This window comes from Telmatherina bonti (assembly GCF_933228915.1).
Source record: "Telmatherina bonti genome assembly, chromosome: 22".
NCBI classification, from domain to species: domain Eukaryota; kingdom Metazoa; phylum Chordata; class Actinopteri; order Atheriniformes; family Telmatherinidae; genus Telmatherina; species Telmatherina bonti.
Window position 1 is genome coordinate 31,586,444 of NC_136631.1, and position 12,994 is coordinate 31,599,437.

General features: G+C 38.8%; 1 protein-coding gene across 7 annotated transcripts in view; it reads right to left on the minus strand.

Annotated features, from left to right (window-relative positions):
• mark3a (MAP/microtubule affinity-regulating kinase 3a) overlaps positions 1–12,994 on the minus strand; it is a 61,342-nt gene that overhangs the window by 22,017 nt on the left and 26,331 nt on the right. For 4 of the 7 annotated variants that reach the window (XM_079262025.1, XM_079262023.1, XM_079262020.1 and 1 more), the window contains exons 7-10: positions 12,175–12,231; positions 8,057–8,293; positions 7,799–7,939; positions 5,263–5,362 (exon numbers count right to left, since the gene is read on the minus strand). In XM_079262025.1, coding sequence (XP_079118151.1) covers positions 5,263–5,362; positions 7,799–7,939; positions 8,057–8,293; positions 12,175–12,231 — 535 coding nt within the window. The remainder of the gene's footprint in view (positions 1–5,262; positions 5,363–7,798; positions 7,940–8,056; positions 8,294–12,174; positions 12,232–12,994) is intronic. The other 3 variants (XM_079262026.1, XM_079262024.1, XM_079262022.1) reach the window with 1 other exon arrangement.

Here is a 12,994-nt window from a genome sequence, read left to right on the forward strand (position 1 = left end):
AAAAGCAGGTTTAGTACTGGAAAAAAACTAGTTTTATACTGGTAAAAGCAGGTTTAGTACTGGAAAAAAACTAGTTTTATACTGGTAAAAGCAGGTTTAGTACTGGAAAAAAAAACTAGTTTTATACTGGTAAAAGCAGGTTTAGTACTGGAAAAAAACTAGTTTTATACTGGTAAAAGCAGGTTTAGTACTGGAAAAAAACTAGTTTTATACTGGTAAAAGCAGGTTTAGTACTGGAAAAAAAACTAGTTTTATACTGGTAAAAGCAGGTTTAGTACTGGAAAAAAAACTAGTTTTATACTGGTAAAAGCAGGTTTAGTACTGGAAAAAAACTAGTTTTATACTGGTAAAAGCAGGTTTAGTACTGGAAAAAAACTAGTTTTATACTGGTAAAAGCAAGTTCAGTTTTCATACATGACAGTTGCGAGTTACTTTTACAGGATCGCTTTCAGGCATCCGGAAGGTCAACATTGCATTTTTTATGTACATATCCCAACATGAACATGGCTAGTATGTCAAACATCATCTCCAGTTTTTTAGTCATTAGTTATTTTTCCGTTATTTATCAGGAAACGGTTCCTTTACAGGCGTTATCTTGTGACCACAGTAAACTCTGAAGCCGTGATGGAGGGTTAACAGTTTCTCTTTGTTGCTCTTCAGGCTCTAATTTGGCTGAACCAAACGGATCACGTTTGGCACATCCAAGCAGAAACTATGAATATAAATTAAATGTATTCAAAAAGGAACAATTCAGTTCAATACAAACGAAAATGGGCTTAATTCTCTGGACTTGGTGTGTAGGAAGAACAAACATAGCTCTGCCTGGCAGAATCGTTCATCTTTCTTCACCCCCTTTCAATCGATCTCACTTTCACACTCCTGCTCACACACACTTCTTCCACCGCTTCATCAGGGCAAAATGTGCTCATTTAAAAAGGAGAAAATAATTCAACCACAACTATTTGTTACGTTTAAAACAGCTGAAAGCTTCTATGATATAAAGCATGTCAGGATGCTGCCTTGTTTCATCAGTGACAGGGATGTTTTTCCAGCTTATGAAGGTCGGGTCAGTTACATAAATGTTCCCCGTTACTTCGCTCGGATACAACGGGACGTTTGGAAAAACAAAGAGCTTCTGTACTTCCTGATATTTAGCAATGAGTTAAAAATACATCTCCCAGGCTGCAGGAGTGGTTTTATTTTTCTGTTTAAGACCAAAGAAACCACTGTCGTGAGAGAGGAGAGGGATGATCTCCCTGCTTTACGTAGTAAATCCTCTGATAATATTACAGAAGGAAATCTGCTGCCCGCATTATGAAGTCTGACCGAAGACGTCGAACCGGACTCGTAATCCTGTTGCCTCAAATGTCTGATTCATTTGAGCAGCTTCACAACAATGACATTAATAAAAATATTAAATATGAAGAGAAAAAGCTCTTAATATCCCGTAGTTTATATCAGGATATTTCTCGACCTGGTTAACGGAGGAAATTCCTCAAGTGCTGCAGCCAAATCAGGAAATAATGAAAATATCTAATCAGTTCACAAGAAGGCAACTTCTTTAAATCTCTTAAATGGATTAATTACGTACAAGCGGTTAAAAATAAATTCTTTAATAATAGAAAGAATACATCACTGTTGTAGACGCCAGGCTGCATCCAACAGGCCACCGTTGCCAGTTGTGGGATCGCAAACTGTCTACGTTCACACTGCATTTCACGCACCAATCTGTTTCCATAAGTCTGATTTTTTCATCTGGTTGAGATATAATTTATATACAACCTTCATCACACTTCACTGGGACCCCCATGTGCAGCTGAAGACATGCCGTCACACGCAGCACACCGTGTTTAGCCAGGTAAATATGTTGTGCAATCAGAGCTGGCTGTTGTTTACATGTGATCTTCCCGCATCGCGTCTCCTCTGGGACAGAATAGTGAGGTCACAACAATGACGTAAAAGTGGAATAAAAAGCGACATGGCACCTCAGAGACTGCTTTGTCTTGAAAAAAGATTGGATCTGTTTTATTACCACATGTGAAAGAGGACGGGTCGGATAGATAAGAATAAAAATAAATTCAAAAAAGGATTTGAGCTAATTTAGCTTCCAGCATGAAGAACCTGTTGGTCGCTACACACTCTGGAACCACCTTGTTTACCGACAAACCGAACAACACGGGACTGTTCTGAGTTTTAATCTTCTGTCTGTCCATCCATCCTCCACCTCACGTTTTCCCCTCTACGAGTCGCTTTGCTTAAAATTCTCGCCTCATTCAGCTGCACTTTGCAGATGGAGCAGCTTGTAGACGTGAACCATCAGCCAATGGATGGATGGTTCGTGGCAAAAAAAAGAGTGTTCAAAGGTAATGTGATTTGATTCGTTCCTCATCAAAGTGGGTCCGCTCCTTTTCAATCAGCCGGGCAATGACCCAGGGAGATGAGCAGCAAAGGAGGAATTTGCTGCTTAAATGGAGCGGCGAGCGTCTGCCAGTGAAAAGAGGCTTTAACACAACAGAGGACCAGAGATGGCAAAAGTACCCAAATGTTTTATCTGAGTACAAGTAAAATACCTATGCTAAAAAAATGACTTGAGCAAAGGTAAAAAGTACTGATCCAAATATCTACTTAAGTAAAAAGTACAGGCTCTGAAAGTCTTTTTAAAAGTAAAATGTATTTATATTGCATGATTCACGGGGCGCAAAGCAATTAATAATATTATATAAAATCTTTTAAAAACAGTATGTTCAAAACAAAGCGGCAACCTCCGGGCTAAAAGTGAAGCCTATGCAGAAGTGCATGAAGCTGCAGTTCCCCCTTCATCCACTAGGGGCTCCAAAACAGAGCAAATCCCCATAGACTCCCATGTTAAAAAGACCAACTTCACAGCAGAAATAAACATGTTTACAGCAGAAATAAACATGTTTACAGCAGATATAAACATATTTACAGCCTGGTAATATAAAACATCTCAGGTCTAACAGGTCAGCTTTACCTTCATGGCATCTATGAGGAGGAGGGATTTTTTTCTTTTTCTTTTCATAACTCATCCGTTTATAACCAATTTAATCTCATAATTTTGCACAATTAAGACATGGTTTTGATTGACAGGATCTTGATATGCTGATATGCTGCTGCAAGAAGGCAGAATGTAACACAGTCGCGGTTTTTAATCGGTTAACGGTGTGATTTAGCGTTAGCCCACCAACCATCTGTTAGCCTGCTAGCTCCCACTAGCTCTGGGTTAGCTTTTAGCTACAGGCAGGTCGGAGTCTGACACTCTCAGCTCCACCTCTTTGCCCATCAGTGCCAAAATAAATAAATCACTAGCCTTTAAGGAAAAATGTAAGTAGATATATACTCAGAGAGTACCTGCAAAATCTACTAAAGTACTTTGTTGCCATCTCTGCAGAGGGCGCATGGATCTTTCAGAGAGAAGTTAACATCTATAAAAAGTTAAAAATAAAATCATAATTTTGCACACATTTGTTTGAGGTTGTGCAACGCTGTCCATCAGATGCGTCTCAGGGATTTTATCGCCCAACAAGTGGCTGGATCTGAGCTCGTCATGCAGCCTTAGTCCCAGCTGATCGCCCGTTTCGAATGGAGTGAAAACTCCGCTCGCCACTTGGTGACCCGGGGGGTAAATGGAGCAGACCCACTTGTCTTTAAAGATCAGAGTTTCTACTGCAGGCAACTTAGTAATTATGAATACATTGTTTTAGTAAACAAACAGTTTTTTTAAAAAAAAGCAACATTTTAACATGGAAACAACAAAACAAATCAAACAAAGCGACGTTTATTTTCATTTTACAAATTCTGCTCTCTTCACCATTTTTGTAATAAAGCTAAATGCTGCTTTGCAATCATTTGTCGCCAATTCCCTCACTTGTCCTGTCATTTTTGCTTTTAAATCTGGCTTCATGAACTTGACCAAACCCCCTTCCCCCTCTCACATAATGGTACAATCCCAGTCGTTCCAAGCATATTATGCGCCCATTAAAATTAAGCCCCGCCCTTTTCCTGCATTATTCTCGTTTATTCCAAAGAGACTATTCACTAATTCATCACAAAGTTGGAAGTTTGTATCTAAATGTAGGTTGGTGGGTGTTCATTTATAGCTCCGGGATATTTTCTTGGCACCATTTGAGTAAAGTGTAAACACCACAGAAAAGAGGTGGTCCAAACTGGGACTGGAAGGTGGACCTGATAAAGTGACCAGTGTGTAACAACCTGTAAACATCACAAATATGACAAATTGATTACTGTTAAACATATATGCAGAATATTTAGTGTTGATCTAAAGTTGTTCTAACCAGCCAACCCAACCATTCTACATGACGCAGGTGCAAAAGAACGGCGTACGTTTTGTTCATGAAAAGAGGGGCCGGTTCATGTTGGACTTCATCTCTTCAGAATAACTTGACACCAGCTCTGCTTTGGGCACAAATGTCACCATGTTTCTTTGCTTTTGTTGTGCCCTTTAAATTTGACTTGAAGCTTAATTACGACGTCAGAATTAAACATAAGACGCAGGCGTGACAACAACCATCACAGTTCAAGCTAAATGATTAAACAAAGACGTCACCGTCCAAAAGGACGATCACCTTCTATTTGAGGATTTTTCCTGAACGTATTTTATGTTAACGGATCTCTAAATGGTCACATGATGGTTTTCTCTCTGTGTTTCCTCTGTGATGGACCTGCCTCCTTTCGTCTGATAGTCGCTGGGATAAACTCCAGCTTCCTGTGACCCTTAATTTAAATAAAGCTGGATAAGATATGGAAAGAACGACGGAAGTTTTGCATGTCTGCAGCATAAATATCCCCTTCTGTCCCCATCCTGCTCCCTTCACCAGCTTTCTTCTTGTGGGTGCGTTTACAGCCAACCACAGCTGCTGTTATGTAAGAGCCCCCCCTCCTCTCCTTTTACAGCTTTCATCCAGGCCACGATGGGGAGGCTTCTGTCGACGTTCTCCCTCCACCAGCAGCAGCAGCTCGTCTTCATTTATTCATCAGCATGTTTCATCTTTTCTTTTAAAACTCTTCAGGACTGAAATAATGAGACTGCTTTTGCATTGTGGAACTGCAACTTTGCTGACATTTAAGTTCTTTGTTCTCGTCCCAACAGAGCTAAGACGACAAGCACGAGTCTTTAGCTGGAATAAACGAAGGTGTGCACTTCCCCCCCGATTATTAAACGGGATGTAAGTGGAGCCAGACAGCCATGAAACGTTGTTAGGACATTTATCTGTGATACTTTACCTATTCTCTTCTGGTCAGAAATGTCAAGTTCTGGTTCTGTGTAAGGCTTCAGTTCATCCTCTTCAAATCCTGCATTGATCCATCGGTCCTTCATGATTTGCTGCAAATTAAAATGAGAAACTTAAGAGTTGAATTATGCAGAATTTACGACCAAATGCAACAAAAACAGGTGCATAAACCTTTCTTTAAAACAAAAACCAGTTTCAACCTTCCTCATCAGTAAAGATGGAGCAGTATTGAGCTGTCCCGACTTCCATTTACCAACACCTTTACTTTTAATCCAGAGCGGATCAATGAGCTCTCTGGGTTTTTATTAAGAGCCGAGCCAAACTAATTATCACTGATGGGCTCTGATGTAACCGCCACAGTTCTGGCCGATCGGGTGGCAGATGTGACCCTCAGAGTCGAGTCAAACGTGTTTGTTTTAAATCACTTCAGGCAGATCGACACAAGCCCACAAGCAGTAAAATAAAATCAGCTTTTTTATTCACGCACAGGTTCCAAAAATACACTGAAGAAATGTTTTATGTGTAAATGGCGTCCCAGAGCGCGCGCGCGTGTGTGTGTGTGTGTGTGTGTGTGTGTGTGTGTGTGTGTGTGTGTGTGAGGCTGGGCGGCTAAAAGATGATCGCTGATGCTTTGATGTGCAGAACAATTCTCGTCACGGCTGGATCGCTTTAAAACCAGCAGACGATGCAGCTATAAATTATAAAAAGCCAAACAGCAACATTAACGTCTTAAATCATAAACTGGGATCCGTCAGTACGATCCCAGTAAGAGTTTTACGTCATTTCACATGCAGAACATGTTGGCTTATGAAACACAATCTGCTGCTTTAGATGGACTTTAGAGACGACCAAAGCAGTCAGATAACGTGGAGTCCACTACGAAACAACCTGCCTGCAGCCTGACAGGCGAATAATTACTGGTTCTGTCTGATTTATCAAGCTGTTTTAAATGAAGCTCAAAAATATCAAATTTCTATTCAGCTTTGCTGTTTGTGCTTTGAGTGAACATAAATGTTTCTGGTAAATAAAGCGACTAATTCACCAGGTTTTTAAAATGTTTTTTCATGAACAAGTTATCATTAATAGAAGAAACATATCAATATAAACCATAAAATAGTTTTTTCTATATTAAACACATTATTTTTATTTTAACAGAATATCATCATGCTGCCCCAATTTAAAAAAAAAAAAATATGAATAAATATTTTGTATCATTACAGTTTTGATTAATTACATTTAACAGGTCAAATGGCCTCAAAGGGATTTAAATATTTAATAAAAAATTTAAAGTGCGATATGAAATATTAAATCTGACCGTGCTAAAAGGATGACTTTAATTATGAATATATTAAAAAAGTTCAATTATAGATCAAATTCATAAAAAGAAAAAAAATTAAAAATAAACCTAAATAAAATGGCTTTGTTTTAAAACTTGATATATATATATATATATATATATATATATATATATATATATATATATATATATATATATAAATAATTATTTGGGCTGTGACGATATGCTCTTGTTTGGATTACGATTCTTTTGGTCCGATGCTCAAGATTCTTCAATATTGCTGATTTTTGTAGATTAAAAACAAAAAATGTCAAACTTTTTTTGCTCATCATTTTTCTTCATTTAGATGAGGTAAAAACAACACAGTAGCCAGACCATCATTCTGTTGCTCTCATGCCAGACAATTAAAGACAATTAAAAAGATCAATAAAAACAATAAAAATAATTATAATAAAAATTTTATAGTGGATTAATTATATTTATTTTGGGGAAAAAAAAAACATTGATTTTAAAAATGTGAAATAAAAAAAAAAAATTCTAAATTTTTTATTACATTTTTTTCACCCCAATATAATATTCTCTCTCTCCCTCTCTCTCTTTATCTCTATCTCTCTTTATCTCTCTCTCTCTCTCTTTATTTCTCTCTCTCAAAAACTCAGAAATCGGGATTTTTTCTTCACAATTTTAAAATAGATTTTATTGTTAAAAAAATCCTGTTTTTTTCAAATAAATAAAATTTTTATAGTCTCTATTGATCTTTTCACTTGTAATATTGTGCATTATAGCAGCAGAATGATGGTCTGGCTACTGTGTTGTTTTTACCTCATCTAAATGAAGAAAAATGACGAGCAAAAAAAGTTTTATACATTTTTTTGTTTTTAATCTACAAAAATCAGCAATGTTGAAGAATTGTGAGCATTGTGTGTGTGTGTGTGTGTGTGTGTGTAAAAAAATTTGATGATTTGTTGTAGACAAAGTGAAAAACAAAATAAAAAAAAAAAACTACCACCAACAACATGAAAAATGCATTATTTACGGTTAAAACATGGTAAAAGGGTAGAGTGTGGGATCACAGAGAAAAAGGACACCGTGGGCGCCAGAGGAGACTATGCAGTGAGGAGATGCATGGACTGAGAGGAGGAGGTGGGGTGGAGAGCAAACAGGATAGGTGCATTCTCCGACGATGCAGACGTGCTGGGGGAGTGCATTAAGAATTGAGAGGTATATTTACATTTTCTGCCTCCTCCCTCACCTCGAGAGTACCGCGTTTGGCCGGGTTGAGCACCAGGAAGCGTTTGAGGAGGTTCTCGCAGTCTGTGGACATGTAGAAAGGGATGCGGTACTTTCCTCGGAGCACGCGCTCACGTAACTCCTGCAGACAGAGCGACAAACAATCCGACTTCATGTCAAATAACAGAGAAACGTGTCACAGAAGCCTCACTGGTGTTCACGATGCTGCGTAGACTAAGATGTTTTAAATGAGTCCCACCTTGAGGTTTTGTCCGTCGAAGGGCAGCGAGCCGCTGACCAGCGTGTACAGAATGACCCCCAGACTCCAGACATCCACTTCTGGCCCGTCGTATTTCTTCCCCTGGAAAAGTTCAGGCGCGGCGTACGGCGGGGAGCCACAGAACGTGTCCAGCTTGTTGCCCACGGTGAACTCGTTGCTGAAACCGAAGTCGGCGATCTTGATGTTCATGTCTGCATCAAGCAGCAGATTCTCAGCCTTCAGAGAGAAAGACGCAAAATTTCAGATGGCGTTTATCTTTCCAGAGCAGCGAAGTATCCGGATGCAACCACCTTAGAGTAGAAATTTTCTGAAAACGTGTAAAAATCCAGCAGATCAGCAGTTTGGGAAACACTCAGAACAACAATCATGTCACAAATTCCTGCAGGTTGCCGAGTGAACTAGTCTAGGAGTGAACTTTCATTAAAACTAGAAATATTAAAGTATCTTAAAGACCCATTACGTAACTTTCCAGCCTTAAAACTCCGCGTCCCGGACTGCTGCTACCCAGCAGCGTCCCGACCATAGACTGTATACAAAAGATGGGCGGAGCCTCCGCGTCAACCAGCTGGTTCAGATCAGCTGTCTTAACAGGTGAATGAGAGAAACGCGCTGCAGCCCGACAGCGGTTGTTTGGCATGAAATGTACATCAAGTCCAACATAAAATAGTTCCTATTTAGGGGATTAAACAACTCAGAACCGTCCATTAGACGGTTATAATGCCCGACACGGAGTCAAGAACACCAAGAAAGGGGAGCCTTGCTTAAAAATACTGGATAGTTGTTAAATAATCGAGATCTCAATTTCAGTCAAAATAATCGTGATTATAATTTTTGTCATAATCGAGCAACCCTAGTAAGCAGCAGTATTATCCTGACAGTGAACAGTGTAGGTGATGGTATAAATACTCTCGACTCCATCCAACTCGTCGTTACTTCTGTCATGCTGGCGTATTCTGTCACTGTTTATTTCCACTTACTAAAAATATGTATGCTACAAAAATAGATGTTAATTTTCTTTGTTTAGGCGACATTTTTTGCTTTATAGTTAGTTTTGTAATGAATTATTCATTATTGATGATTAACAAGATTTTAGTTGTATAATTAGGCGAAGTTTAAATGCAGCAGGGGTCGTTTTAGTCGTAGCTGCAGAACAATGTCCGTTGTTAAATCTCCTTTCCTCTTCATGCTGACACTCAGTTTGTACTTCAGGTCATCGTCACCATGTTCCCTAAATGTTCCGAGTTGCTGCCGTGTGATTGGCTGATCAGGTATTTGCGTTAACAAGCAATAATGAAGCGGCCGGGGAGTGTATGTTTTGGTAATAAAAACAGGAGCGGAGCTACTGAGAGGCTTTTAGAGTAAACAACATATTTAAGGTCAGCTAGTGACGATGCTGAAGCCATGAAGGACTGAAAGTGCCTCTGAGTGAGACAGCTGGAAGGATTGGAGTTTGTTTGGTGGTTAAAATTTAACTAACACAAGTCCTATCATTCATATGACACAATGACACTTGCTCCTGTTTTACACACACACACACACACACACACACACACACACAGATCCAGTTCATGTGCAGAGCGACCAGAAGTGACCGCTCCCTCATCTCCCTCCTCATGGATCATTGATGAAGCTGCACAGAGGAAACACTTTAGACGTGCAGCCGCCAGCAGAGTAGATACGAAGGCTTCACTTAGCCGGGTGACGTTCACCCAAGCTGAGTTTAAAAGACGCATCAATATTTATACTGGGAGCTGTAAAAGCTGCATGAACCGCAGGAAGGAGAAGCGTCATGGCAGGCCATGTACTGAGGGACACGTGAGCAGTTCGGAGGAAGCCACTCCCCTTTGCTGACATCTAATTCATGGCTCAGGAGGAGGTGCAAAGAGGAGCTTCTTTAAAAAGCAGTGCCTTTAGGAATAAAGGCGTGGTGCATCGGAGGAGTTACCAAGGAAATGGGAGTTATGACAGAAGATGCAACAATGACGTCAGCGCGCTACCATGACCTTTTCTTCCATGTGTGAGTCAGACGGAGCCGGCTTCAGAGGTGGAGACACTTTCTTTTTTTTTTAGCTTAGACTCTGGCTTCTGATGATAAATGTGATTGATTATACATAAAATATCTTAATCAGGATCTGAAAGACGAAGCTTTGAATCTGGAATTCTCCTTAAAGAACCTGCAGACGACATCAGTTTGGCTTATTAAAGTAAAATCGTAAATCTGCAAAGGCTGCACTACAAACATGTTTTTATTTCTGTTAAATCTGTTGATTTTAACAATCACAACACAACTTCACCTCCCTCTCGCTTTTTGGATCATTTTCTTCCCATAAATGTGTATCAATCCGAGTCATAGTTTAAGGTTTTATAGGCAATGGCGAACAGTAAATTTAGCAGTGTTGGGAGCTTAGATTTAGTCTGATGTTACAACTGGGCCAAAACATGATCTTTATATGACAAATATGCTAGGAGGCCAGGTGGGCTGTCATGCTGAGCAAACAAGTACTTTTAGTTTTTTTAATTGGGCATAAAAATGTGTTATCATCATCATCATTATTATTATCATTATTATTATTATTATTATTATTAATAATAATAATAATAATAATAATAATAATAATAATAATAATTTTATTTATTATTATTATTTTTATTTTATGATCATTATTTTATTATTTGTATCATTATCTTTTATTCATTCATTCATTTTCTGAACCGCTTAATCCAATTCAGGGTCGCGGGGAAGCTGGAGCCTATCCCAGCTGGCTTTGGGCGACAGGCAGGGTACACCCTGGACAGCTCGCCAGTCCATCGCAGGGCCACACAGAGTCAAACAACCACTCACGCTCACACTCATTCCTAGGGGCAATTTAGAGTAACTCATTAACCTAATCCTGAATTAATGGCTCCAAATAAAAGTTTAATTCTTTCAGTTTTCCTTAAAAAGTTATTTCTCTCGAGTTCTTTTCATAACCAAAATTCTTCATTGATATACGATTACTTTATATGTTAAAGAGAAGAACGGTAGGAACCAACATGCTCATAGGATTTCATTCAATCATTATCCTAACCTCTTAGTCCCATTAAGGTTCGCAGGGAAGCTGGAGTTTATCCCAGCAATCATCGCAGGACATCCTTTCCACACAGAGACAAAACACCAATCAGAGTAACTTAGGAGTAACCAATCAACCTAACATGCATGTCTTTGGATGGTGGGAGGAAGCTGGAGAACCCGGAGAGAACCCACGCATACACAGGGAGAACATGCAAACTCCACACGTGTCATTATCTTTTATTTTTATTTTTCATATTATGATTATTATTATTTTTTATCATATTATTATAACCAGTACGGATGCTAACCAATACGGATGCACCGATACCAGTATCGGCTCAATACCAAGCATGTGTACTCGTACTTGGTATTAATAAGTGTTCCGATACCACACTAGTCAAGCCAGCACAGATGCGTTTGATGACATGGAACATGTTTTAAAAGAAATAAATGTCTCAAATGTTAAAATGTTCCACTAAAAGCGAGATCTTTGTTTCAAAACCACACATTTATAGTTGTATTTAGGTAAAATGTGACAAATCTGAATAAAACTTGCTGAAATTGTTGGATCTGTAATGTTATTATATTTGTATTGGTGAGGTAACTTCAGGAAGGACGGGTCATTTATTTAACCTAATGAAATATTACAGTTATAACAGCAATAATAACCACAGTCACAATAATGTTCACATAAACACATCTGGTATCGCCAGATATCGGTATCAGCAGATATTCAAGTTTCAGGTCGGAACTCCTAAAAGCATTTCACAAAATAAAAGCGGGATTTCTAAAATTTTGACGACGTAGAAATGCGATTTGTTGAGCGCATTTGCCGTAATTCCCATAAAGCCTCATCCACAGACAAAAAGACATTTATGAAAAGATTTGACGGATGGGTTGCATTTCCCTGCAGTTCACACCGTTCTTTACTCTTCCACAGCTCGACACATACAGCAGCTGCTTCACACTGAAAAGCTTCTTTTGAGGTATTTTTTGTAAAAGCTACTGAAGTGACTGAAAAACCAGCTCTGTTTCCCAAACTCACCTTGAGGTCTCTGTGAACAATGTGCTTCTGGTGGCAGTACTGCACCGCAGATACAATCTGTAGAAGGAAAGATAAGCAGAGTTCATTGCAGGCTCTTGGGTTGTGTTCTCACACTGTGATAAAGGATGTGGGTAGAGGAGGAGATGCAGTTGGTGCTAGCAGGAAAGAATACAGCGAGAAGGTGGAGCTAAAGACAGCAGAGGGGTGAGAAAACAGCTTTTTGTCTGTGTAGTGATTCTATTTATCCAACTCAGACCATGTTACAACATTATCGCTGCAGCAGCCTGAACAAAATTGGAGAAATCAAAGTTTTTGGAGAAATTCTGAAGACAATGTGATCAAATTTATATTGTAGAAAATACTTCTGCATGTTTGGTAAATGAGACTGACCATGTTTAACAACACAAAACACCAGACGTTAAAGCTAACTGTGTCAAAGTCAGCTACCTTTCAAAATAAAAGCATGAAAGTTTATGGTATAAAATCAGCTACACTTCAGTCATCCTGTTAATATGCTAAGCTAACAATCAGATTTTATATTTCACTGTTGACGTAGCAGCACAGCTGTGGAGCTGCAACACAAACTTACGCTTTGTACAAGTTTATTGGTACAGAACGAAGTGCTTTAAAGACATTAAAACATCGGAAAATAAAAAGCTTCATTCTAAATTAAAAACAAGGAAAAAGAACATCAAATAAAAACCACTAAAAACGGGATCGAGTTTTTAAAAAATTCAAGTTTAAAAGAAACCAGACTTTTAAATAAAAACTACTGAAGAGGAGAATCTGCAACCTGATCTGAGGCTTTCTGGGCAGTTGC